This window comes from Taudactylus pleione, unplaced genomic scaffold (assembly GCF_031769625.1).
Source record: "Taudactylus pleione unplaced genomic scaffold, aTauple2 ptg000244l, whole genome shotgun sequence".
NCBI lineage: Eukaryota > Metazoa > Chordata > Amphibia > Anura > Myobatrachidae > Taudactylus > Taudactylus pleione.
Genome location: NW_028284646.1, coordinates 2,530,661 through 2,558,418, shown reverse-complemented (window position 1 = coordinate 2,558,418; position 27,758 = coordinate 2,530,661). Strand labels below are relative to the sequence as shown.

General features: G+C 42.3%; 1 protein-coding gene across 4 annotated transcripts in view; it reads right to left on the bottom strand.

Moving 5' to 3' along the window:
* Positions 1–12,054: 12,054 nt before the first annotated feature.
* GCLC (glutamate-cysteine ligase catalytic subunit) overlaps positions 12,055–27,758 on the bottom strand; it is a 43,913-nt gene continuing 28,209 nt past the window's right edge. For 3 of the 4 annotated variants that reach the window (XM_088479674.1, XM_088479675.1, XM_088479676.1), the window contains 13 exons: positions 27,416–27,529; positions 25,878–25,936; positions 25,651–25,787; positions 25,169–25,243; positions 22,549–22,665; positions 22,303–22,441; positions 21,547–21,659; positions 20,822–20,914; positions 20,424–20,528; positions 19,050–19,131; positions 15,547–15,647; positions 14,663–14,783; positions 12,055–13,469 (listed from right to left, as the gene is read on the bottom strand). In XM_088479674.1, the coding sequence (XP_088335800.1) occupies positions 13,252–13,469; positions 14,663–14,783; positions 15,547–15,647; positions 19,050–19,131; positions 20,424–20,528; positions 20,822–20,914; positions 21,547–21,659; positions 22,303–22,441; positions 22,549–22,665; positions 25,169–25,243; positions 25,651–25,787; positions 25,878–25,936; positions 27,416–27,529 (1,474 nt within the window). In that variant the 3' untranslated portion in view covers positions 12,055–13,251. Of the gene's footprint in view, positions 13,470–14,662; positions 14,784–15,546; positions 15,713–19,049; positions 19,132–20,423; positions 20,529–20,821; positions 20,915–21,546; positions 21,660–22,302; positions 22,442–22,548; positions 22,666–25,168; positions 25,244–25,650; positions 25,788–25,877; positions 25,937–27,415; positions 27,530–27,758 lie in introns of those variants that run through there. The other variant, XM_088479677.1, reaches the window with a different exon arrangement.

Genomic DNA, 27,758 nt, shown 5'->3' with positions numbered 1-27,758 from the left:
CCACCCAAAACGGATGACCCTTGTTGAGATTGGTCATCTGCAACCACCAGGCAAGGGACAGGCGAACCTCCGGAGTGAGCACCATCGTCTGGGATTTGAGACTCTGAGGCAGTGCATTCCATTTGGACAGGATTAATTGCTGCAGAGGTCTGGAGTGAAACAGGGCATATTCCAACATGTCGAATACGGACACCATGGAGCCCAGTAACCTCATTGCCGAGTGAAGAGACACCCGGCGACTCTGCAGACAACTGCGCACCCTCAACTGCAAGGCAGAGATCTTTTCCCCCGTCACAAAGATCGGCTGCTGACTGGAGTCCAACAAGGCTCCGAGGTGCAGAATCCTCTGAGACAGGATCAGGGTGGACTTTTGCCAGTTTATCAACCAGCCGTGCCGTTGCAGTACTGCAATCGTCAGATCCAAATGGCGTAGAAGGAGCTCCGGAGATCCTGCTACCAACAGTAGGTCGTCTAGGTACGGCAACATGCGGACTCCCTGCAGCCGCAGGGAAGCCGCCATGACCGCCATAACCTTGGTGAACACACGTGGTGCTGTCGCCAGGCCAAAAGGTAATGCCCGGAACTGGAAGTGATCGTTGCGGATTGCAAACCCGAGGAACTGTTGATGGAGCGAAAGAATAGGGACATGCAGGTAAGCGTCCTGTATGTCCAACGACACCATGTAATCCCCAGGTTCCAGCGCCAGAATGATGGACCGTAGGGTCTCAATCCGAAACCTCGGCACCCGCAAGGACTTGTTGAGTGCTTTGAGGTTGAGAATCGGACGGTACGACCCATTGGGTTTCTGCACCAAAAACAGATTGGAATAGAAACCCAGGCCCCTCTGGGAGAAAGGAACAGGCACTATAACTCCAGCCTGGAACATAGTGTGCAAAACCTTCCGCAGTTCCGTGGCTTTGTTCTGGTCTGATGGAAGACCCGTGGTGAAGAATCGGGACGAGGACCTGTGCCGGAAGGAGAGGGCATACCCGTGAGAAACCACCTCGTGAACCCAACTGTCTGTCATGGTTACCGACCAACACTGGGCGAACCGTAGCAGGCGGCCTCCCACTTTGGGATCCCCCAAAGGGAGGCCCGGACAGTCAGGCCGCAGGTTTCTCATCGGACTTAGGGGCCGGACGTCTGGTACTCCAGGCCTGCTTCCGGGGCTTGGCAGATTTCTTGGGGCCATCCTGTCGGAGAAAAGACTGAGCCTTTGGTCTACCCTGGGCCCTGTAAGGCCGAGGTACCTGAACTGGAAGGAACTGCAGCAGACGGGAGACATGCCGACTTGGCTGCCGCCAGCGTGGCTACAATTTTGCCCAGATCCGAACCAAATAGGACTTCTCCATTAAAAGGCAAGGCTTCCAAGCCCTTTTTGAAATCAGCGTCCGCCTTCCAAGATGCAACCATAAGGTGCGACGAGCCGCCACCACTGCCGAAGAAATCCGAGAAGTCAGGGTACTGATATCTAAAGCCGCTTCATTAACGTAAGTGGCCGAATCCCGGAGATTGCCTATCAACTCGGTCTGTTCAGCCGAACAGTCGGAATCGAAAGACGCCTCTAAACTATCTGCCCAGCGCTCCATAGCTCTGGCTACCCAACAAATGGCCATAGCCGGCCTGACTGCTCCCCCCCCCCGCGAGGGAATAAACGGACTTTAGGCAGATTTCCACTTTACGGTCCGTGGCATCCTTTAAGGAGGACATGGAGGGCATGGGCAACGTGGCACTACGGACCAGGCGTGTCACATGGGAATCCACCTGAGGCGGGGATTCCCACTTAGCAAAATAATTGTCCGCAAATGGATAAGCCACTGCTAAACGTCTTTGAGGCTGATACCGTTTGCCAGGATGGTTCCATGCCTCTAAGTGGTCCACCAATTGACCCAAAAGAGGAAACTCTGTGGCGTCACCCTTAACGTCCTTGAAAAAGGCATATTTGGATTTTGATACCGGAGGTTCATCATCCTCAATAACTAAAGCTGTGCGGACTACACGAGTAAGGCCAGGTATATAAACCATAGACTTGGCGTTCGACTCTTTAGTACGGAAAGGTTCTTGGTCAGAAAGATCCAGAATCTCCCCATCATCGGACGTCCCCTCGTCATCCTCATAAGGAGTACACAGAGACGCCACCGGCCGCTTATGAGGCCGCAACGCAGACTCCCCTTGTAAGACATCTGACAAATGCTGCACAGAACTTGTCAGAGAATTAACCCACGCAGGCTCCTGAGAGACCTGAGGAGGGGGAAATAGGGAGACTGTGGGGTACCATCAGTTGTCTCGGGAACCCCTGCATGGGTGATGACACCACTGACTGCTGGGACAATCCCATTTGAGGGAACGCAGGTTGCGGAGCTAACTGACCCACAAGGGTTGTAAGCGCTTTAGCGAAACAAGCCCAGGGCGGTTCCTGAACCGGAGCCGTGACAGTAATCGGCCGCCACAATAAAAAACACTGCCGACTTAGCCCCTCCGCGCTACCCTCCCCTCCGCTATAGGTACCTTACATGTAGTACACAGAAGCTGGAGAGGAAAATCATTCTCAGACATGATGGCAAGTATGTGACCCCTCTCACTGATACACGTTAGTATAGTGGGAGAACCGCCCTGCAATCACCGCACCGCAATGGCTTTAGCAGAAGAGCAGGGACAGTGAAAAGGCTGATAGTAGAAAGTGAAAGTACAGGCAGCAGACGCTAGCAGCAGTCACATACCATGCAAAGAAATTAATCCCTGCACTTTCAGTGCTGATCCTCAACTACGCAGACACAGAGCCTGGTAGAACACAGCGCTGCATACACAGACCTCTTCCAATGGAGAGGTATGCCAGGGGACCCAGACCACGATGCCACCGATCAGCAGCGTCCACCATGCTTCAGCAAAGATGGCCACCGAGGAGCAGAGAGGCCGGCCTGGGGGAGGAGCGCTGCCACAGGCCCAATCGGGAAGTACAGAGAGGCTGTGTGCAGCGGGGGAGGCTCTGGCTGTGTACAGAGAAGGCGCGCTCCCCTGGCATGCAATTAACCCCTGGGACGCCGCAGCGCTACCGCTCAGCTGCGGTCCGCTGTCCCAGGGGGGTAGTGGAAGCGCAGGTCTGTAGCCTGGCTCCACGCTGCAGCCAGTCCCCAGGGAGCCCCCTGCCTGGGGACTCCGGACCATGTTCCAGCGGGGACCCAACACGGGACCCCGCTGCTTACCTGCTGTCCCCCTTATATCCGGCCATGTTCCCAAGCATCTGGGGTCACCGCTAGCTGTGACCCCAGATGCCTACCAGCATCCCCGGATCAGTACCGGCGGGGGTGTAGGCAAGACAGCATGGACATCAAGAATGACTGTCCATGCTGTACTTCCAGATGTGCAGCCACAGCTGCCTTGTAGAAAACTTCACGGGCTAATCTTAGCCCCCCTCTAAACAGGTGCATCTGACTCCGAGCCGGGCACCAACGAAACTGAGATGCCTTGGCTCGGGGGCGGGGTATAGGAGGGGGACCCTAGTGCATCCTGGGAGGCTGAAAACTTAACTCTATGGTGCCCGATGTCATCACCTATACCCCAAGGTATCCTGTGGATACCCTATGGTCCCTGAAGTAGAAACTTTTTTTTTTTTAAAGTTACCTTACTGTAAAGTCACATTCTATTTTAGGGGCATATCCAATTAGCCACACGGTTATTCTTGCTTAATTTAACATGTCTATCATGCCCAACTTTCAGTTATCGCAGATAAGCGCGTTCACAATTCCCATAACATCCAATTATAAAGAGAACCTAATTTTGACTGTCAATAGCCATGTTAATTATGAAAAAAAAAAAAAAATGGGTAAATCAAACTAGTCTATTACTGGACAAAAGCTACATTTTTGGGGCCCCATAAAAAAATTTAAATTGTCAGTTTGAAACATTTTAACAGTAAGAAATGATAGAAAGCAGGTGTTTTTCAGCAAATAAATGCTCTGGTTAAATTGGGGGTACACCTGTAGGCGGATTTGAGCAGTTTAAAGTAGGGGTGAGCGGGTTTGGATTTCTGAAATCCGAACCCCCCCGATCCGAGGCAGGCTCGACTTTTCCCGCCTGACTCGGATCTGAAATCGAGGCAAAACGTCATCATCCCGCCTTCTGAGTCTCGTGGGTTTTGGAACCTATATAAGGTACCCGCGTCGGCGCCATTTTCTCACTCGGCTGTGGACAGTGAAGAGGGAGGGTGGGAGTTAGGGCTGGCTGGGCTGTGTAGTGCAGAGTAGTGTTGTGCTGTGCTGCTGTTGTCCACTACTTCAAAGTCCATAGGGGCTGGCTGTGTTGTGCTGTGCTGCTGTTGTTAATAGGGGCTGTGTCCACTACTTCAAAGTCCATAGGGGCTGGCTGGACTGTGTTGTGCAGTCAGTTCTCCATAGGGGCTGTGTCCACTCCAAAGTCCTGTGCAGTGTCCCAGTCCTAAAGGGGTGCTGTAGTGTTGTCCAGGGGGTGCTCTGTCCATCAGGGGTGCTCCCCCCAAGTGCTAAAAAAATTATATTTTTTGTGTTTGTGAATTGTGTGCGCAGTAGCCGCACGTGCATCAACAAAGTAGTGCCAAGCGTGCGCCTGTGTCATAAGTAAAGGGCCGGCTGGCTTGACCGTTAAAGGGTGCTGTAACCCCCAAAGTACACTCCAAACAAAATGAAAAAATATTTTCTGTGTTTGTGAATTGTGTGCACTGTGGCTGCACGTGCATCAACAAAGGAGCAGCGCCAAGCGTGCGCCTGTGTCCCATAAGTAAAGAGCCGGCTGGCTCATTTCTTAAAGGGTGGTGTAACCCACAAAGTGCACTATTCTCCAGCAAAAATAAAAAAATATTTTCTGTGTTTGTGTGCGCTTTAGCCGCACGTATATATCAATATAACATAAATGGAGGACCAAACTTTCTCCGATTAAAAATAAAATAGGGAAAGATAAAGAACCACTTCCTCCTAGTGCTGTTGCTGCTGCTGGGAGTTGTTCATCATCCCAGAGAGGAAGTAGGAACATCACTACTTTTACTAAACAATTGACCCTCCAACAGTCCCTAGCGATGAGGATGAAGTACGACAGCAGTCATCCTGTAACTGAGGCCTTGACTGCTATGTTGGTGTTAGACGTGCGTCCGGTATCCGCCATTAGTGCAGTGGGATTTAGACAATTGATGGAGGTAGTGTGTCCCCGGTTCCAAATCCCGTCTAGATTCCACCTGTATCCTCAAAGCAGCAGCGACAAGCGTGCGTCTGTCTGTTAAAGGGTGGTGTAACCCTCCAAGTGCGCTCCACAAACAATAAAAATATTCTTCTTTTTTTTTCTGTCTTTGTGAAATGTGTGGGCTGTAGCCGCACCTGCATCCTCAAAGCAGCAGCGACAAGCGTGCGTCTGTCTGTGAAAGGATTATATCGGTGACAGCATCCAAGTAGGCATGTCAGACAGTCCGTACCTGTACTGGCAGGAAAAAGAAGCAATTTGGAGGTCCCTGTACAAACTGGCTCTATTTTACCTGAGTTGCCCCCCCTCCAGTGTGTACTCCGAAACAGTGATTAGTGCAGCCGGGAACCTTGTCAGCGAAAGGCGTATCAGGTTGCTTCCACAAAATGTGGAGATGATGTTCATAAAATGAATTATCAACTCTTCCAGGGAGACCAGCCTCCAGAACGTACAGAGGGACCTGTGGTTGTGGATTCCAGCGGGGACGAATTAATACTCTGTGAGGATGAGGATGTACACAACACTGAAGAGGGTGAGGAATCAGTGGATGAGGAGGATGAGGACGACATCTTGCCTCCGTAGAGCCAGTTTGTGCAGGGACACATTAATTGCCAGCTTGTTTTGTGGGGGCCCAAACGAACCAATCATTTCAGCCACAGTCGTGTGGCAGACCCTGGCGCTGAAATGTTTGGTTTGTTAAAGTGTGCATGTCCTGTTTATAAAACATAAGGGTGGATGGGAGGGCCCAAGGACAATTCCATCTTGCACCTTTTTTTTTTCTTTGCATTATGTATAGTTTGGGGCCTAGTTTTTCAAACTGCCATCCTGTCTGCCACTGCAGTGCCACTCCTAGATAGACCACGTGTTTGTGCCGCCCACTCGTATCTCTTAGCATAGTCATCCAGCTACCTCGGTGCAACCTTTTGGACATAAAAACACTATTGTGAGGTGTGAGGTGTTCAGAATAGACTGGAAATGAGTGGAAATTAAGGTTATTGAGGTTAATAATAGCATAGGAGCAGAAAAACCCACAAATTCTGTGATTTTAGCTGTTTTTATGCTTTTTTTCAAAAAATACAGATCCAAAACACAAAACCCAGAACCCAAAACACAGAAGGGTGGTTTTGGCAAAACCAATCCAGATCCAAAACCAAAACACAAAAAGTGGCCGGTGCACACCCCTAGTTTAAAGCCACTTTTAAAAACACCTGTCCCATCTATACAACACTTTCATATACCTGCCCCACATCTTTTAACCCATTATTCCACTTTTGGCAGAATATCACCCAAAACATGACAGATTATTTAGACAAATTAAGCTAATTACAAACTCAATTGCCTAAATAATCATTTTATTTTTTTAGGACAGGTATCCCAGTAGTTGGGAACAAAGTCCTGACATTATTAGCTTAAAATAGAGATTTTCAAAATGAACTTTCTTCCCAGGTTTTTGTACCTCTTCCAGGCAGTACCACCAAGACTCCTACCCCACTCCTTACAGGAGGCACACAGGTTATCTGTAACTTTGTTGGGGATGGAAGGAAACCTAGATTTAAGCACCTTAATCTCTTCAGGAGAAAAACTGAGGGTGACCAGCAACTGCCTATGATATCTGCTTATTATAAGGCCTCAGTTTTGCGCAGGTTCATAGATTGGTCTAGAGGACCGGGAGAAAAACAGTGGGTAGAACTGGTATCAGCCCCTACAAACCTTAATCTGTACAGTTTGCCCTGATGCTTTAAGATTGTGGATTCTGCTCACCCAACAGCTGGCCTCACTTTAATATTGTGGAGAATACTGTGCCCTAAACTGGGAATCTCATTGGCAATATCCCCACTCACGTTCATTATTAATAATCCCTTCTTCAGGTAGGATAGCTTCTCTTTGGAGGAGGGTAGGAGTCACTAGGTTGGGGCATCTACTTACTAATGGGGTATTTAAATCCTTTTCTGACCTCTCTTCGTCTGCTGGTATTCCTGAACGAGATTACTGGTTTTACTGGCAGGTGCGCCACTTTGCTTCCTCCCATGGGGGAATTCCTGAAATGAACAGGGCCCTTGCACCATTTGAGCAGGTGCTCCCACTCCACAGATCCTAAGCACACCATTTTTGGCCTCTATCAAATCCCGTTGCATGGCAACTTCCCTGCTAACCCCCTTTTTGTAATGCGTGGGACAACGATCTATCATACCATGGAATACATATAAACTGGGAGAAAGCTTGTAAATTGATCTCTGCCTGTTTTACTAGGAGATACTCGAGACACCGTATAATCGCTTAACGGGGTGGTACACATGTCCAGTCACGTTACATAAGTTCTTCCCTTCTGTGATCCCCCTCCCCTCCCTTCCCCTTGTGTTGGTGCTGCGGCAAAAATAGCTGTTCTCTCATTCATATATAGTGAAGCTATCCCCAAATTATCCTTTTGAAGAAAATTTTTGCATTGACGTCTGAAATTCTGGGTTATCAGGTCCCAAGTGGGCCGACTTTTGGCTACACTCATATTCAAATAGTCCTATTTTCCAATATAAAAAGTCCCTCCTTAAACATTTAGCTAATGCAGCAATAGCAGTTATCCCAGTCCACTAGCGTTTGGTGGAAGTGCTCTCAATTTGGGAGTGGTGCCAACGATAGATTTTTTTTACATGAATATGGAAGCTATCTTTCACACATCTTAAGAGAAGCACTCTAATTTTGTTACTACTTGGTTTAGCAGGACAGTATTTAAGTCATCGCCTTCATATAAAGCCCTGGTTCCTTTGCATCAGACGTAGTTATTCTTTGCCTTATTTAGCTATGTCCTCCCAAATAGTCATGCCTCTTTATTCTTCCCCTCTACCTGTGTTTCCTCTAATTTTCCCTGAATTTTCTACCTCACCTTTACCTCTTTCCTTTGTCTCATCTCCTACCCTCTGTATATGTGGTTAGCTTTGCCTTTGTTTTCTTTGTTTTGTATGCATATGTTGGTACATGCAATTATATATTTTGCTTTTAATCTGTACATACTTGCTATAAAACATATCTATTACAATTTTATTTTGTTTATACAGTGCTGCATTGTTTCCATTTGTATATGTTCTAAACCCTTTTTCAATAATTAAAACTTGTAAAAAAAAAAAAAAAAACAAACCCAAACACGATTAACCCACTTTTGCTCCAGCTCTGGAACTGTAAGGAAACAGCCACTTTATATTCTATTGAAAATAAACATAGCTGAATTTGTGTGGTTAATTGAATACCAAAACCTTGTGCACGATTTACACCTTAATGCAGCTAATTGGATATGCCCGCTTAACATAACATTACACCTTTACATTCAAGACAGAAATTTAAAACTAATTAAATGTTTCCCTCAATACAACCAAACCAGTTTCCATTGAACTATTCTCATACGGAAGAGTCATTTTCATTGTAGGATACTTTTATATTCTCTAATGCTGTGCAGGGCAACTACTTGACTAAATATTTTGTACATCTAGGATTAACAGATTAGAACATTCAGATGAGCAGATTTTAAGAAACTACAATAACAATTTACAGGAAACTCATATGCAGACCCTCATTCTTGTAGCTTGACAGTTTATACAGTAAGTTTACTTACTATGTCTCTCACCCTAGCTTAACCAGTCACACCAGAATACTCAGGAAGCAGGACAGCCGCTAGCACACTGATCGTAACGTCACTTGCAATGTGCTTCACTGTGTAATTTCTAGACAGACACCACTCATCAGGAGTAAGCAATCCTCTGCAGAGAGCTGCTGCTGTCTAGACTATCTGGAGGAACTACAGAACTGTGGTAATTAATACCATAAATGAAGCTCCACAATTATGCAATATTTCCACTACACATAACATACTTTTATAAGAACTAAGTCCTGTTATTAATTCATATTGTATAAATGTATAGCAAAATCTGTGTACGAGGGGAGAAGAAAACTGTGGACACTGAGTAAAACACTGGGGTGATGGATCAGCCATCCGAACAACCAATCCAACGATTGGTAAGGTTTATGCACAAACAATCCTATGCATACACACATTTGAATATACCCACCCACTTGTGACATTCTGCACCTGAAAGATATCTAACAACTGATCAATCTATGAACGACACCATTTTACAGATTTATTGTATGTACACACAGACTGATGGTCGGGAAGATACATGGGTCAACAGCTTGATGAATGATATGTTGGCCAGTGTGTACCCAGCATAAATCCAGGGACGGACAAACCTGATTACATCAGGTAAGCAACACATTTACTGAGTGTCCCTTCACCGCCTCCCCTCACTCTAAAGTGAGCTAAAGGCAGGGTGGGGGGGGGTGGGAGATTTATGTGCTGCTCCATGCAGGGAGCACGGTGTCCTAAATGCCAGTATACTGTAATAGTCAGGCCAGCGCTACAGAAGTCCAACACCTAGGAGATCAGTGTTATGAACAGCATAAATATACAGTACTGTGCAAAAGTTCAAGGCTGGTGTGGAAAAAAATGCTCAAAGTAAGAATGCTTTAAAAAAAAAAGAAAAAAAAAAAAAAAGTGTTAAAAATAAAATCATCAATTAAAATAATGCAAAGTGAATGAACAGAAGAGAAATCTTAATGAATATTTTGTGTGACCACCCTTTGCCTTCAAAGCAGCATAAATTCTTCTAGGTACACTTACACATAGTTTTTGAAGGTACTCTGTTGTTCTAAACATCTTCGAGAACTAACCACAGGTCTTCTGTAGCTGTAGGCCTACTCAGATCCTTCTGTCTCTTTATGTAATCCCAGACAGACAGACTCGATGATGATGAGATTAGGGTTCTGTGAAGGCCATATCACTTCCAGGACTCCTCCTTTATGCTGAAGATAGTTCTTAATGATATTGGCTGTAAGTTTGGGGTAGTTGTCCTGCTGCAGAATAAATTTGTAGCCTGACAATTGTTTTGCATGGATAAGTACCTGCCTGTATTTCTCAGCATTGAGGATACCATTAAACCTGACCAAATTCCCAAACTCCATTTGCTGAAATGCAGTCTCAAACTTGCAAGGAACCTCCACCATGCTTCACTGTTGCCTGCAGACACTCATTATTGTACTGCTCTCTAGCCCTTCAGCTAACAAACTGCCTTTTGTTACAACCATTTTTCTCATCGACTCATTAGTCCAGTTTTCTGCACCCTAGTTCTTATATTTTCGTGCACAGTTGAGTTGCTTGGCCGTGTTTCCACGTCAAAGCTATGGCTTTTTGGCCGCAATTCTTCCATGAAGACCACTTCTGGCCAGACTTCTCCGAACAGTAGATGGGTGTACCTGGGTCCCACTGGTTTCTGCCAGTTCTGTGCTGATGGCACTGCTGGACATCTTCCAATTTCAAAGTGAAGAAAACATGATGTGTTTCATCTGATGCACAAAGTTTCCTTGGCCAACCACTGCGTCAACGGGTCCTCAATGTTGCCAGTTTCTATGTGCTTCTTCAAGAGAGCTTGAACAGCACATCTTGAAACCCCAGTCTGCTTTGAAATCTTTGCCTGGGAGAGACCTTGCTGATTCAGTATAAACTACCTTATGTCTTATTGCTGTGCTCAGGCTTGCCATGGTGTACAGCTTTGTAGTAGTTTGGCTGTTCCTCATCCAGTTTTAAGCCTCCCACACAGCAGTTTCTGTTTTAGTTGATGACTGTTTTAACCTACATATGAAAAGGATTACCACCACCACCTGTTTGGTATGATTGGTTAATGACTATAATCCTGCAAAATCCTTGACTTTTAACAAGTGTACCTAGAAGAATTGATGGCGTTTTGAAAGCAAAGGGTTTGCCACACTAAATATTGATTTTAGATTTCTCTTCTGTTCATTGTATTTTGTTTATTGGTATAAGTGTTTAAATAGTTTCACTTTATTTTTGATAGCATTCTTACTTTGCGGCATTTTTTCCCACACCTGCCTAAATCTTTTGCACAATATTGTATACATTTAAAACCAATAACTCAAAGCAGAAATTAAATAGGTCTCTGTAAGATGAAAACAAACTTATAGTGCAGTACAGGTTAAGTTGCCTATAAACTAAAAATGTTGAAGATTTATATATGTAGTTTATAGCAGAGGATCCCAAACTCCACCATTACAGTCCACGTTCTCAGGATATCCATGCATGAGCAGAGGTGACTTAATTAGTACCTCAATTTGATTTAACCATCTGGACTCAAGGATTGATATCCTCAAAACCTGGACTACGATGGCAGAGTATTAGAACCTCTGACTTATAGAATTGCATCATGCAGTTTCATGCTAAGGTTGATTAAAAGTCAAGAAAAACTAATCAAACACATACTTTAAACATATGTATTTAGATGGTTATTGACGCATACATGCTGTTACTTGACAGACCGAACAAGAGATGTGATACTTGAGTGGCATACCCCTGGTCATGGACTTCTCACTGGGGTGCATTACTGAAGGAAACTAACAACTTTTACAACACCCCGATAAATATAATTATAGCTCTTCTCAAGCAGTAATTTGCACTACCGTTCAACATGCAAAGCTTGTCATGACTTGCTACCAGAAATGTACACTTGCCACTTATCAAAATCTACCTTGTGCTTAATGGGACATAATCGGCACCCAAGCAGTGTCGGAACGCCGGTGGTCAGCATACAGTTTCCGGAACACCCAGCTCCAGAATCCCGACCGCTGACATCCCAATGTTAAGTATTAAGGTGAGGGTTAGGTTTAAGGTTAGGCACTAGGGGTGGGCTAGGCTGCAGGAAAGGTGGATTAGGGGGTGGATACTTACCTAATCCTGTCAGGATTCTGACTGTCAGGATGCCATTCCAACCAGTTTAAATAAGCACGAACACATTGAATTTCTATTGTTTATTTTCCCCAAAACAGCAGGTACCAGCTAGGCATTTTAAATATACAAGAATAAAACAGCTGTATTAACATTGAACTGGGCTTGTGAAGTCAGTCAGTAAAGAAATCCAATCACAAGAGTCAAAGCATCATCTATTAGAATAAAAGTGTGTAGATCCTGATTTAGATCTGTATACAAACTGCAATCTGAGTAATTTTCATTTGTTATTAAAAATAAGTCAGACTTCCCATTAACAGTCAAATAGGATCAATTCACATATACATTTGGTTATATATATTCTTATACAGACAGGAAGGTGCTGTATTACAAGCAATAATGAAATATTACAACACATCACATAAATTAGGCTAACCCTGTCATTTGTAGATAACACAGTCAAGATAAGATTTAAGGCCAGTGAGGTTTTCCAGTTGGACATGCTCTGGTCGGTATTTCCAGTGGATACTACGACAGAATTCCAACTTTACAAGTAGTGAAAACTGGAAATAAAACAATTAAAAAAAAGGGAAAAAAAAAAAAACAAAAACAAAAAACAAAACACACAAATCTAAGCATTTGGCCTAAAGCAGGCAGTGTACACCTGGCAAATGGTGGTTGTGGGAATCAAATGCAGGAATCATCTTCCCCTGGTCAACACGAGTCCACCATGGGCAAACTGCTTGCTTCAGCGCAGAGGTCTTCCAGCTGATCAATTGTTTATTTGGGGCACAGATTTAAGAAACAGATTTGTGCCAGAGCAGGAAGCTGGCAAATGCATTTCTTGTGCGTGCTCTAGTAATAGACCTCAAGTACATTATTTATTGATGCATTAGTTGCCAATACAATGGTTATTACAATCATTACTAACAAAAAAAAAAAAAAAAAAAAAAAAAAAAAAAAGTAAAAAAAAAAAAAGCTTAAAACATAACTACTGGTACCATACTGAGAACTGCACATAATGGTTTTCCCAGAGTATACATAAAAACGTAAGTTAATTTCACAGTAGCTTGATACAATGTTATCTGAATACATTGTTAATCATAAAAATATTTTACTATTTACATATACACTGTATAAATGTTAATAGTAAGCTACCATTGCATAAAAAGCATATTGGCCCATAATCTTGTGCCACATCACTGTTTGGTCATCTTTCCAACAAAAACCAGTTCAACTGACTCTACACTTTGGTGGCTACAGAGCTACAGTAGTCCTATAGAGACAGGTTTGATCACGCTCTGCTTTACTTTAGTAGTGGTAAAACCAAGCAGCTCTGGACAGTTAACCTGTTCATTAGCTATTTGGTTACATTTTACCATTAGGTCATAATTAATTTTGTCAGTGATCACACTATCTTGCTTGTAGTCTGGATGGTTTGAAACAAATTCCCTCATCCATCGAGCAACAGTCATCAGTTCTCCTACAAAATATAACAGATTATTTAAGAGACCGTACTCCATATGGTCAATGTGCCAATTTCTCCAATAAACCATAATACAGGAGGCATATAGTTTACTGTGTCTGAGAACATCATATTTCAGTAATTGCACTCAGTGGCATGACAATCTTAAGCTAGGAACACACTGGAGCGACATTGAAACTAATGCCCGTCAGTTATTGTGAGTCCACACTGGACGACTTTGTGATCGTTCATTAGTTGCATCGATCATTAACAATGCAATGGCCACTAGCAATATCGCTAGGTTTGATGTGCAGCACATCAAACCTGGCGACAGTCGCTAGCGACCACGGGAGCGTGTAATCGCCGGTACACACTGAGTGATGAAGGAGATTTGTTACGAAACTGCATATCATCCAGACATCGCGCTCCAGTGTGTACCTAGCTTTATATTCCATACAACACATACAAACCCCTTCAACAATGACTACAGAGGTTGTTTGATAAAACTCCCAATACTGGGAACAGATTTTTAAAAAGTAGTTTACTAAAACTGGATATAAAAGTTTTTATACAACACCCCTCTATCCACTACATCAGTTTTAATTAATCAGTGTATGGTCTAAAGATTAAAGGATTACAGCTATGCCTGTTAGCGTCTTGCATTTAGGTTGATCTGTTCTGCAAAAACCACCAGCATTGACAAGTAGATGTGAAATGAGGCATTTGGGATCTGTGATGGACAGCAGAGATTAGGTTAACGTGGCATGGACAAACTGCACAGGATTATTAAAATGGGTACACACTAGACTGTTTATACACATTGACGGGACTACATATCGGGCAGTCTGTACACACTACACGATCTGGTGGACAACCGCCCGATATATATTGTTTCCCTTCCGCATCCAGAGGCATTGAGTCAGCCGACGAATCTTCGGACTGGCTTGAACCGCAGGCAGATCTGAAGATGTAATGGACGCACGGGATGGTGCTCACACACTGGACGATTTGCCATTCCGATTCGCCTTGAAATGACAAATTAGCCAATATATAGTCTAGTTTGTACCCAGCTTTAGGCTGGTTAGAGCTTGGAATTCTAAGCAACATTGTAAGACTGATAACTAAAGTAACTACAGTTTGCTAGCGGTACCATGAAGTAGTACAAAAAGTGTCCATCAACTAGCACAGAGCACAAATGCAGAAAAACGTACCAGAAGCTCTTTTTTTGATTAATTTAAGGTAGTTTAAAATGGTGCAGCGAGTGTCCACATCTACTTCCATGTTTTCAAGATAAGAATTAAGTATTGGAAGTAAACCTGGAAAAGTACCTTCCTGTAGGAGAAGAAGAAAATAAAATTTACATTTTGAACAAACTACTTAATAGTTAAGGTGCGTACACACACGATTTTCTAAATGAAAGATTTTAGTAAACGATTGCCGTAAATTTTTTCAAGGGAAAAAAAAATTAATGAAAAATAGTTTACTAAAATCGTTCATTTACAAAATGTAATGAACGATTTTTTGGAACAAATGATTTTTGTAACTTTCCCTTAATGAAATAGTGAAGTTGTACAGTCAGAATGGACGATGAACAAACTACAAACGCGAACGCGCATGAACGATAATCGAACATGGTTTAAAAAAAATATATATTTTTTTTTTTTTAAGCCTAAACGATTGAACGATAATGACGTCGTTACAGTTAAAAAAAAACAAACAAACAAAAAAAAAAAAAACACGATTGTACGCACCTTAAAGGTGTGTACACACACACACACACAACGAAGTAATGAACGATTTTCGTTCAGTTTTTCCCTTGAAAAAGTGAACAAAGATAGTTTTACAAAGTAGGTGGTTTTACTTTACATAATAAACGATTTTCTGTGTGTTGAAGGAAAAATGTTGCAACTTCTATTGAAAATCATTCAGTTGGCCAGTCTGACTGAACTACAATAGACAAACGTGAACTCGCATGAACGATAATCGTTTTACACTGAACGATTTTTTGAACGATAAAGTCGTTATAGTTAAATCATTCAAAAATAAATCTGTGTGTGTACGCACCTATAGCGTTACATTTCTGTACATTTTTTACCTTCCCATTGATTATTGTATCAATGCTCATGAGGGTGTACTCCTCAGTTTCAGATTCTGTACCATTAAGAGCAGAACAGCCATCAACTGCAGCAATGCCAGCTGCAAAATAGAAGTTGTCAGCTGTCACCATCATGTTCTAATGTGTATGATACAGATGTAACATGCTGCAAATGACAAAAAGCAAGTTGCTCAGTTTGGGGACAAAGCGAAGGTTGGACACGTGTTGTGATAGTTAGCATTACTGTGTCACAGCACTGATGTCCTCAGTGTAACTCCCTAACACGGCCCTATCGTTGTGGAGTTTGTATGTTCGCATATTGGTAGGTTAATTGCAATCGGACACAAAAATATAATCCTAGTGTCTTTGTGAGCATGTAGTAGGGAATATAGATTGTAAGATCCACTAGGGCAGGGACCGATGAGGCCAAATATGCTATGTAAAGTTCTGCAGATGATGTGTGAGCTATATAGATAACTAAATAAATATAATTGCCTCTATTTGTCTAGGCCTCCCATGAGATGTTAACTTCCTGCAAATATTGCTCTTACTGTAATATATAATGGATAAGTGACCCAATGATTAGCATTAACGGGATATAACCCTTTCATATTGTAAAGGATTGCTTCTTTACAAAGCTTGTGGCAGTTGGATTGAAAAAAATAAATACAAAAACATTATATATAGACTTTTACCAGTTGGTGAAGGGGGTTCTAATCTTACACCTACAGATGTACCCTCACTCATCTTTGCTGCAGTCATGCCAAACAGCCCCTCTTAGAGTGCCTGGTCCTGAGAGACTCTGCTAGCGTCAGGCATCTTTTGAGCAGAAAATGTGTCCAAGTTGCAATTCGATGTGACTAGGGATGTGTACACATGTATAAAAAGTGTCATACATATCAGAATACGAAATGGCAAAAGCCGCAGCTTTTTTCCACTCCAAGTTCCGTTTTGCACACAGATATACAAATGTCAAATTAATCATCACCGTGTCTTGGTGCGTCCTAGTTGCATTGCATCGCAATTTATGTGCATTTTTGGGCAAAAAATAAATAAAAACTCTAGCCGAGCTATACGGGACCTGGGGGCTTACTCACGCCAGGGTATCGCGCTGCATGGCGTATAGAGGCTTGATAAGGACACATCTGTAGCAGCACCTTTTAAACATAACCCAACCTCTTTCATAGAGAATGCATACTTAAAACACTACAAACAGCTATAACAAACCAATAGATGGCAGTAGAGCCACAATTAGCACAAAATTATGAAAGAACCTACAAGTAGTACAGTGCATTCGGAAAGTATTCACAGCGCTTCACTTTTTCCACATTTTGTTATGTTACAGTACTGGTTCCCAAACTGTGCGCCGGGGTGCCTTGGGACACTTGCAGGGGTGCCTCAGGTTGGTGGTACAGCATCAAATCAAAATTATTTATGGTCAATGTAACGTAAATATGTGGACAAATAGAAGCACAAATCTGTCCACCACCACATAACTGAACCAAAGGATGGCAGGTAAGCACAATTTTCTTCACTTAACTTCATTTTATTCTGAATTTCTCAACAACAAACATTCTGCTTAAGGGTGCCGTGAAAACAATACTGATACAGGAGGGTGCCATGATTCAAAAAGTTTGGAAACTACTATGTTACAGCCTTAATCCAAAATGGAATAAATAAATTTTTGTCCTCAAAATTCTACACACAATACCCCATAATGACAACATGTAAACAGTTTGAGATTCTTGAAAATGTAATTAAAAAAAAAAAAAAAGAAATCACATGTACATAAGTATTCACAGCCTTTAACATGAAGCTCAACATTGAGCTCAGGTGCATTCTATTTCCACTGATCATTCTTGAAATGTTCCTACAGCTTAATTGGTATCCACCTGTGATAAATTCAGTTGATTGGACATGATTTTGAAAAACATACACCTGCTGTCTATATAAGGTCCCACACTTGACAGTGCATGTCAGCACAAACCAAGCATGTCCAAGGAATGGTCTGTAGACCTCTGGGACAGGATTGGTCTTCAGGCACAAATCTGGGGAAGGCTACAGAAAAATATCTGCTGCTTTGAAGGTCCCAATGAGCACAGTGGCCTCCATCATCTGTAAATGGAAGAAGTTCGGAACCACCAGGACTCTTCCTAGAGTTGCCCGGCCGTCTAAACTGAGCGATCGGGGGAGAAGGGCCCTAGTCAGGGAGGTGACCAAGAACCCGATGGTCACTCTGTCAGAGCTACAGCATTCCTCTGTGGAGAGAGGAGAACCTTCCAGAAGGACAACCATCTCTGCAGAATTCCACTAATCAGGCCTGTATGGTAGAGTGCCCATACGGAAGCCACTCTTAATAAAAAGCACATGGCAGCCCGCCTGGAGTTTGCCAAAATGCACCTGAAGGGCTCTCAGTCCATGAGAAACAAAATTCTCTGGTCTGATGAGAAAGATTGAACTCTTTGGCGTGAATGCCAGGCGTTATGTTTGGAGGAAACCAGGCACCGCTCACCACCAGGCCAATACAATCCCTACAGTGAAGCATGGTGGTGGCAGCATCATGCTGTGGGAATGTTTTTCAGCTGCAGGAACTGGGAGACTAGTCAGGATAGTGGGAAAGATGAATGCAGCAATGTACAGACATCCTGGATGAAAACCTGCTCCAGAGCGCTCTTGACCTCAGACTGGGGCGACTGTTCATCTTTCAGCAGGACAACGACCTTAAGCACACAGCCAAGATATCAAAGGAGTGGCTTCAGGACAACTCTGTGAATATCCTTGAGTGGCCTAGCCAGAGCCCAGACTTGAATCAGATTGAACATCTCTGGAGAGATCTGAAAATGGCTGTGCACCGAAGCTTCCCATCCAACCTGATGGAGCTTGAGAGGTGCTGCAAAGAGGAAAGATATATGTGCCAAGCTTGTGGCATCATATTCAAAAAGACTTGAGGCTGTACTTGCTGTCAAAGGTGCAGCAAGAAAGTATTGAGCAAAAGTTGTGAATAGTTATGTACATGTGATTTAAGTTTTTTTTTATTTTTATTAAATTTGCAAAAATCTCAAAAAAAAAAAAATCGTCATTATGGGGTATTTTGTGTAGAATTTTGAGGTGAAAAATGAATTTATTCCATTTTGGAATAAGGCTGTAACATAACAAAATGTGGGAAAAGTGAAGCGCTGTGAATACTTCCTGGATGCACTGTAGATAAGATAAATTGAACCATCAAAATATTCTAAAAATAATATACTAAATATTTACATATTAAGTAGATATGTAAAAATGAAAGGTTTCCAACAGTAGGACCATCCAATTAACAGAAGCATCCTGAAAGTAGTGTGTGGCTTATACAAGATTTCTATACATTCAACTAAAACTTTTGCTTTAAAAACTGTTAGGAGGTTTTAGTGCCGGCTGTCTTGCTGATTGGAAAACAAATGCAGTAAGAGGATGCTGTTTTTTTGCATACAGATGTAACAAGACTATTACATTAATAAAGCAGATACCTTTACAAATATCCTTTCTGAAGTAAAACAATCCCTGACGTACAGCATCTCTATTCTGGGCAACTTTCATGTTGTCATCGACCTGTAAAAAGTCAAAGTCAATGTAAACCATTCGAAATTTAAACACGTAGTTCTAAATAACTGGGTGTCCACAAAACAGCAATAGACCTTACATACTTTCTAATTCCAAGAGCTGCAGGTTTGTGTTGTGAATATTCAGCACAAGACCAACCTAGTTTACAATCGTCAACACCCAAATAACACTGATAAAAAGTTTAAAAATCGGCTATAAAAACTTTAGACAACTAAATATTTTGCAGTGTTCTCCCCAGGCAGTTTTCTGCGGACGCATCGCCCGGCAAACAGCCTGCCGCCCGGCACTTTTACCCACCGACCCCCGCTGTGGAACGCTGGACTCTGAAGTGACTGGAGGCTAAAGCAGCTTCCGATCACTTCAGAGGCCAGCGTTCCCAATGATGCACTGCGCGGGTGACATCATGACGTCACCCGCGACGTGAGGAGCCTGCCCCAGCGCCTGCTGGATCTAGTTAGATCCAGTCAGCGCGAGGCAGCGACCAGCAAGTAAAGACAAGTGCTGGGGCCGGGACCAGCCTGGGGGCACTGCATAAAGGAGCCAGCCTGGGGGAACTGCATAAAGGGGCCAATCTGCGGGCACTACTTCAGCCAGGGGGCACTGCATAAGGGCAAAGCTTAACTACAGGGGGCAATGCATAAAGGGGAAAGCTACAGGGGCACTGTATAAAGGGCACAAATACAGGGGGCACTGCATAATGGGCACTTTTGACTGAGAGCCAGTGGGGGGAACAGCCTGAGACATGTCGGGCTGGATTGGTCTGGGAGATGCCCCTTTTCCCGGCGAGCACACAATTGTGAAGGCCCCCACCCGGCTACGTTTGGATCCCACCCGGCTGGAAAAAATTTCTGGGGAGAACACCGCTTTTGGTTCACTTTGAGGTGTGTCTGTGGGTGTCTATATACCATATTGTACATTGCACTATTATCTTTAACATTTTACTTTGTCATACAATCAGAAAGAAAAAACAAAAAACCCACACAACATTAGAAAGAGTACAAAATGTGGTTAGTTATGTGATCTACCATCAGCGTGTCTTGGCGAGAGCAAGCGAAAGTGGAGAAGTAGAACCAAGGACAAAAATAGTGACAACTAGATAGAATCAACTTATTACAAAATAAGAAAACACACACACACACACACACACACACACACACACGAAAGAAGACCAACTCATGAATAGCTGGTTTGCCATTGGAGATAGCCACCACATCAACTCATGTAATAATTCTGGTATCATGACATCTAGAAATGAGCTTTTTTTGTCATCTAACATTTACCTTTGACAAAGGAATGAGAAAATCCAGCTTGTAAGAAAGAATTACTCTAGTCAATAACACAACAAACACTACATAGGCAGAGTTTTCAAAGTCTGTTAATTGGACCTAAAAAAAAAAAAAAAAAAAAAAAAGTATACGTGATTATTAGTAGACGTTATATTTACAAAATGCAGTAACATTTTTAATCCCAATTTTAATGTGCAGGAATACATGATTACTGGGCACACAAACTGACAGGTTATGCATGCAAAACAAGGATACAATGTGTCACCCTGCAAACTGCCAAGACGCCTTCCTATTTATATCTTGGCAATAACTTGCTTATTGTAGTGCACTGATCTCGTTTCAGAATAGGACACAAACAGATAAAAAAATAAATAAATAATAAAGATACAAACCTCCATAGGTCGAAATTCTACTCTCCACCCTATATCAGAATTGGGTGGAGGAGGCTTAAACCTCATGGTTTGCCAATTTGTTGATTGAATATTCTGTTCAAGAAAAAAAAAGTAGGACGAACACTTAAGAGGGTTACTTAACAGTAAAATACCAGTATGAATAGTTCAGTTTATACATTTCTGGATTTACCAATTATAGGAGGAGAAAAAAAAAAAAAAAAAATACCCCACAACCTACAAACATGTGCATCATCCACTTGGAACCGATATGCAATGCTGGCGGACTAAATACAGATGCTGGAGGCCCGAACAGTCTGGATCCCGACTGGGGCTGTTAAGTATCCTAACCCGCCCCCACCCCCTAACCCTCCCTTAGTGGTGCCTAACGTCCCTCGGTGGTGCCCAACCCCCCCTACACCTAACCCTCTGGTGAATGGGGGGGGGGGGCGGGTTTTTTTTAAACCCCCCCAGTGGCGCCTAATCCCAAGTGCCCCCTTGGGGTAACTAAAACTTCATTTTACATAATTAAGTACATTTTATTGACTATTTAAACAATATGCCAAGTATTAGCTGTGTAAGCAACATAGAGCTTTTAGCCTATATTTTACCATAAATTAAATGTAAGAGCTTTCAATCACAAGCCAAAAAGGTACCCAGAGCTGCAGGAACCAAACCGGAGTGAACACCATTTTCTAATGCAATAGACCACTAGCCATAATACATACCTCAAAATGGTCAGATTCATTGGCATCATCCAAATGTATTTTCTCTTCAAACAATGTCAAAGGATCTCTGATAAAGAGATGTGCAATGTGCTGAGCCAAGAGATGGTCAATTCCTGTGTCCAGGGATCAAGCAGAACAATCTCAAGTATGATCAGTAGTAACAGGAGCACAGCAGAAATCAGGTGAAAAACTGCACTATTATAACCTCACATACACACTTTAAAATTATGTCTTTATAAACTTGCAACACCATTAAAAGGAAGAAAAAAAAATAAGTTTAACTGGTAAGGTCCTTCAATACACGTTTGAGCCGCTCTGCATAAAAACACTAAAAAACAAAACTGGCGTCATGAGTTTGCATTTTAAAACCAAATAATTTTATGCAGTAAAAGCCACAAAAACACTACTCAGCTTTAAATCCAAAATGTAAGAAAGTCACAAACCCCGATTACGCTACACCTCTGTTACAAGAATTATACCTCATCACCATAAATGAGTAACGTTAGTTATGCTTGCTGTGACATCAATGGCCTTAATTTGTTGCACATGCACATCAGACATTGCATAAGCAAGCATTTCTGAAAGAGCCAGAGTAAGTAATACAAAAAGAGTAGATCTATGAGCAAAGAAAGTGCTGAAAAGCAAAGCAACTCAGAATGTGCATTGGCAATAAAAATACCTTGAAACAGTTCTCTTAAAAACATACAACTGTTCCATATGTTGCGAAGACCATATTTAAACATTTGAGCAGCTTACCCTCTCCTGTTAGCTGGTTATAGATCGCTTTGTCTATAGTCAAATCAAGGTCATTGTACTTTTCCCCACACGTAGATAGATAACTATCTATAGAATCATACCGAGACTTAGTGATTCGGTACTTTTCATTCTTCAGAGGCTACAGAGCAGAACAAAAATATGTAAGTTCTATTTTAAATTGCTAAAATGCAGATTTAAAAGAATAAAAAGTGTAATGAACAGTATGTGCATTTAATCAGAAAGTACCTCCAGGCCTCTTTCTTCTTTAGTTCGATCATCTACAGAGGCAGAAATTACTCCCCATCGGCAATCAATGTCAGACACATATCCCCTGTAAAAAGGGGCAGCAGCACTCAAAGCCATCTAAAAAAGGGGAGGAAAAAGTATTGAGACAGTTTATCAAGGCAAGAAATCAGCAGGATGAAAAACAAAAAAAACCCCCCAAAACACAAAAATACTTCACGCAATCAGAAAATACGAGAGTACAATACATAAACATACCATATGGTTAAATTAGAGCCTACTTACAAATACTGACAGATTTGATGAATAATCCCCCATAAACCAGTAATACGGACAGTAGATGACCCCAGGTAAAGGATTAAATCGGAACGACAAATCATGCAGTATGTATGCACCCATGGTCACATGAGACGACGCCAGGTTTGATGTGCTGCACATCAAACTTTACTATATCGCATGAGGCACCATGCATATTCATGAAGGACGGAACGAGTGATCGTTCAGTCATTTATTAATTGTTGAAGTGTGTACCGGCAATCACGTGCTGTCCAGGGTAAAGGCAAATCACCATGAACATTTCCACGATTGCCGGTCGTCTTAGTGTGTACTCTGGTTAAGAGGATATTTAGCTCATTCAGTTTCGAGACATGTGATAGAAGAACATGGAGGAGAAATGAGTTGCCTCACAATGTTAGGCTTAGAATCCATCTTACAAACTGCAAGAGGTGTTTGGTTTAAGAGTCCTCATGACATGAATTCAGTAAGTCTCTCTCAAAAGTACAGAAATGTGTTGAGCACTATCCAGTGTATGTTATTGCTTCTATCTGCAGACCATGGGTGGTCTTTTACATCAAAGAAATACCGGCTTTTGAATAACCACCTACTGATCATACAAGAGACAGTTCAATTGACTGGCTCTGGGTATTTCCAGTACTATGCTTAAACACTGCAATGGACTGCAATGGTGGTTCTGCCAAATTAACTAGCTGCACACTGACAAAGAAAATATAGCTCTTTTGGTAGGCACAAACAATGTGTGCAGAAGCTTTCAGACTCCTGCTAGCGAGACGCTGCTGGTAATTTTCATATGCTCCTACACAACAAAGAGCCTGAACACAGCTGGTAATCTTGCAGAGCAACATACTCCTGCGAGCCCAGGACAGTCAGGAATCGTGTATCAAAAATACTGTGATCATATATCCAGACCCCAGAGTCAGGAAGTCGCCGGCAATACTGACAATTACATTGAGCGACTTATCTCTGCGAGTCTGGGACCCTAAGGTATAGTGCATGATAATTAATACAAGGCTGTAGAATTACCCCCATAATTGTGGACCACACGGGTCTGGAACAAAGCAGACAATTTACTGCATATAGACACACAAGATAAACTATTAGTCTGCCATTTGTCATATGAATTTATGAACGCAACTGACTCTTATTAGACTGAATTACACAAATTCAATATTTCACATAAAAAATTAATGGTATGAAAATTTGAAACAAGTTTTTCAGTATATTTGGAGAGATGCATATGCAGTCTTTTTGGGATGCTTTGCACTACTATCCTTACGTAACTGGTTTGATGATACAGACCTATGATTATGTGCTACTGTAGCTCTGACAATAATTCCTTATCTATATATGCCCTTTCTAGTTTACTATATTCTTAGCTTAAAATTGCAGGACTTCCATTTTTAGAAAAATGCTCAAAGAATTTCACAAGCTTCATTTTAAGACTGGCTCTCTGTATTGAAAACATGACTGGCATATCTGGAAATCTTGCTTCTAGGTGGTTAATAACAGTTTACTTACCATAGATATTTTTGTCTTAAAAGCTGTAGTATCAGAACAATTTATTTGAAGGTCTGACCATTCACCAGCAAGATGTAGATGGAAACTTAAAATAAGTAGGTGTGCGTTTCAATTCCATAATGCATAGCTTCATAGCTTTGAGTCTATTTCTGTGTAAACTAACAACTTGCCTTCGCCAAACTTTAGACTATTTAGACAAATAAGGCAGCACATCTGAAAGCATCATAAAGTGAAGCTACAAATCTTTATGTTCTCATATTTGCTTAAACCTTCAGCTGTGATGTTATGTCATTCATTTTTTAAACAGCACCCAGATATGGCTTCCATTTGCTGGCTACACAGAAGGCCCCCCAGGAACAAACTCGTGGCCTGTGAAACGCAGAGACTGGACGCAGGTGATCCGCTTTTCACTGGCAACTTCTGTAACTGTCCTTCCTTTTATAAAGTGGGATAAATCTCCTCTTCCCTCCAATCAGATGCTGCCCGACATTGTGACGCACCTGCAAGTTGTGCTGTCTCTATATGAAAGGTCAGTGCAGCGGGACTTTTGGCCGGATAACAGTGTCGCAGGGGACCGTCCAACTAATAAAGGATTGGGAGAACACTTGCCATAGTAGTGGTTTATAGTAAATTAGCAAACATACCTATGCAAACTGATTGGTATGTGTTTGTGAAAGGCTAAGTTTGATAGATGCAGAATTAAATTTGTCCAGCACTTTACTTTCATACATCTTATTTATATCCAATTCAAACCATGAGAAGAAAAAAAAAAAAAAAAAAAAAAAAAAAGAAAAACCCCACATCTTACCACAATTGGACATATTGTAGCTAGCTGGTCATAGAGATACCTGGCTTCTGAAATGCTGCAAGCCTGGAAAGTTACCTAATGCAGGAAATACAGGTAAATCAGAAAAGAAACCACTTGTGTAAAAGAAAAATACCACGTTCAGTGATTAACTACAAAGCACAGTTCACCTTTTCCCTAACAAGGTGAATATTCTTGCACAGCTGGAAAGCCAGTAGTATGTGTCAAGCGACTTACCACTCACAAGAAAAGTCAAAGTGTTGAGGGGACAAAACCACATGACACCCTATTACCAGGCAAACAACGGTTTTCATTTGGAAATTAATTCTGGATTACATTGTAAACCTTACTCAAATATTTTCTATAAAACACACCACACAATGCAGTGTTCTTTTGTGATTAACATAAATCTGAAATGACCCCCGACTGGTACAGTGATGAATTCCGCAGCCTCGTGGATATTGAAGTCCTGAGTAACTACATACCTGAAGGCAGCAGTTGCCCATGCCAAATCCCATGGCATCCATGTAAATATGGTCAGGCTTCAATGCCTTGGCTTCATTACCACTATCATTCACAATTCTTTCAATAAAAGGAGAGGGGGTATTTTGATCTTTAAAAACTGCATAAAAAAAAAAAAAATATGTTTTCATTAAGCAGCAAGTTACAGCACATATTGGCACCTACCATTATACAGTAGAAAGATACTCACTCGGAACATTAATAGCAACTTTTTCACCTCGTCTGTGTCGAATATTTCTGGTCAAAGTGCTGCATAACAATGCAAGATTTTAGAATTGAATACACAAAATATAAATCACAGTATGGATCTTCTCTTACAGGAGAAGTCAAGAAGCTTGCAGTCAAACTTGAATTAATAAAATAATATTTCTTAGAAGTCCACCTTCAGAAAAGCAAATCGTATTTTTACGGCCCTCAAAAAGAATACACATCATATACAGACACACAAGAAAACGTTAGTCGTTATATATGGGCAATGAAAACGAAAAAGCCTGCCTAGAAAATATACGAGGTTGCATCAATAAGTAAGGTAACAAGACTTCTCGCATGTGTAATGTTCTCCATTTCATTTTAACTTCCAGCAAGGCCAGAGCAGGTAGACCACTGCTTCCCCTGAGGGCCATTAGACTGCATCTACCAGTCATACTGTCCCAACATCAGTTGTAAGACAGCGGGGCTGGCGGAAACATGTTCAAACAAAGATGTGCGTAGTGTGATCAGAATTTTGCATCTCAAGGACACATCAGCAGCTGAAATTCATTGTCACGCTGGGTACTGAAGCAACTCACAGAACTTCACAAAACCAATAGGATGCACTTGACGCGGAGTGCAGTTACTGAATCGTATTACAGGCGATGAAATGTAGGTGCATCATGTGACGCCGGAGACAAACATGCATCATCCCCACCTTCAAAAGAAATTGAAATCACCAGCAGCAAAAAAGTCAGGGCGACGGTGAGGAAATAAACAAGAAGCATGTCCTTGTGATTCCAAAACACTAAGGGAGATACTGTGAATACTGTCCACTATTGGTGACACATTGCTCCACTTGGAGGACAATTCGTTGAAAACTACCTGGGTTGTTGCAATCAGGCATCGTATTGCTGCATGATAACGCCAGGTAACACTCAGTCAATGGCAAGCACAAGTTGTTACGGTGCTACCATTGGAAGGTACTGGACCATCCTCTCTACAGCCCTGGCTTGGCACAGTGTGATTTCTAGGTCTTTGGACCATTGAAATAGCAAGTGTGTGGAAGACTATCTGCAACAGATGGTGATGTTCAGCTCACTCATGAGCTCCGCCTTCTGGCTCCCACAGTAGGTGAAGGGAGAGAAGTCACGACGTCTGCCATAGTGCCGAGCAGGCCGGGAAGACGGGGGAGCAGGGATTCAGGTAAGTAATAACAAAAGTCCAGGAACGATGATGTTCGTCCATGTAAGATGACGTTTAGCCTCTTTCTGAGTTCCGTTTTTTTGGAGGGAAAAATCCGAACGCAACGTGCAAACTCGAACCTATCCGAGCCTGCACATCCCTAACTTGAATATGTACAAGTTGAATAAATTTACACGAGAGATATTGTTACCTTATTTATTGAACCACCCTCACAGTTCTGTAAAGGTGGCCTTCCTCTTTAAACCAATGTAATATTTGCTTGAAAATAACCAAAGTTTCACAACAATATTAAATACAATATACATAGGTTTTCTAACTGTTGCCTGAACGCACCTAAACCGTGGATGTTTGTTAATTGCTTCATCAGGAAAAAAGAGGGACTTTGAGGCTCCCTGCTCCACTGGAGTTGGTGGAAACTCTGGCAATGTGAATCCAAGACATCCCAGTCTATAAAAACACAAAAATGCTAGAAGGATAAGTAACACCTTATGTAATATGGAGGTCCTACATAACTGCTGTAGTATAGGAATACAAGTGTATAGTTTTCACAGTTTTCTCCACTTAAAGAATGTCTGTTTTAGGGGGTTCTCAAAGCACCCCCACAGCTCAGGTTTTACAGAGTACACTTTACTCCGCCAAGCCCACAGTGCTCAGATAATGGGTCCCTTATAGATTC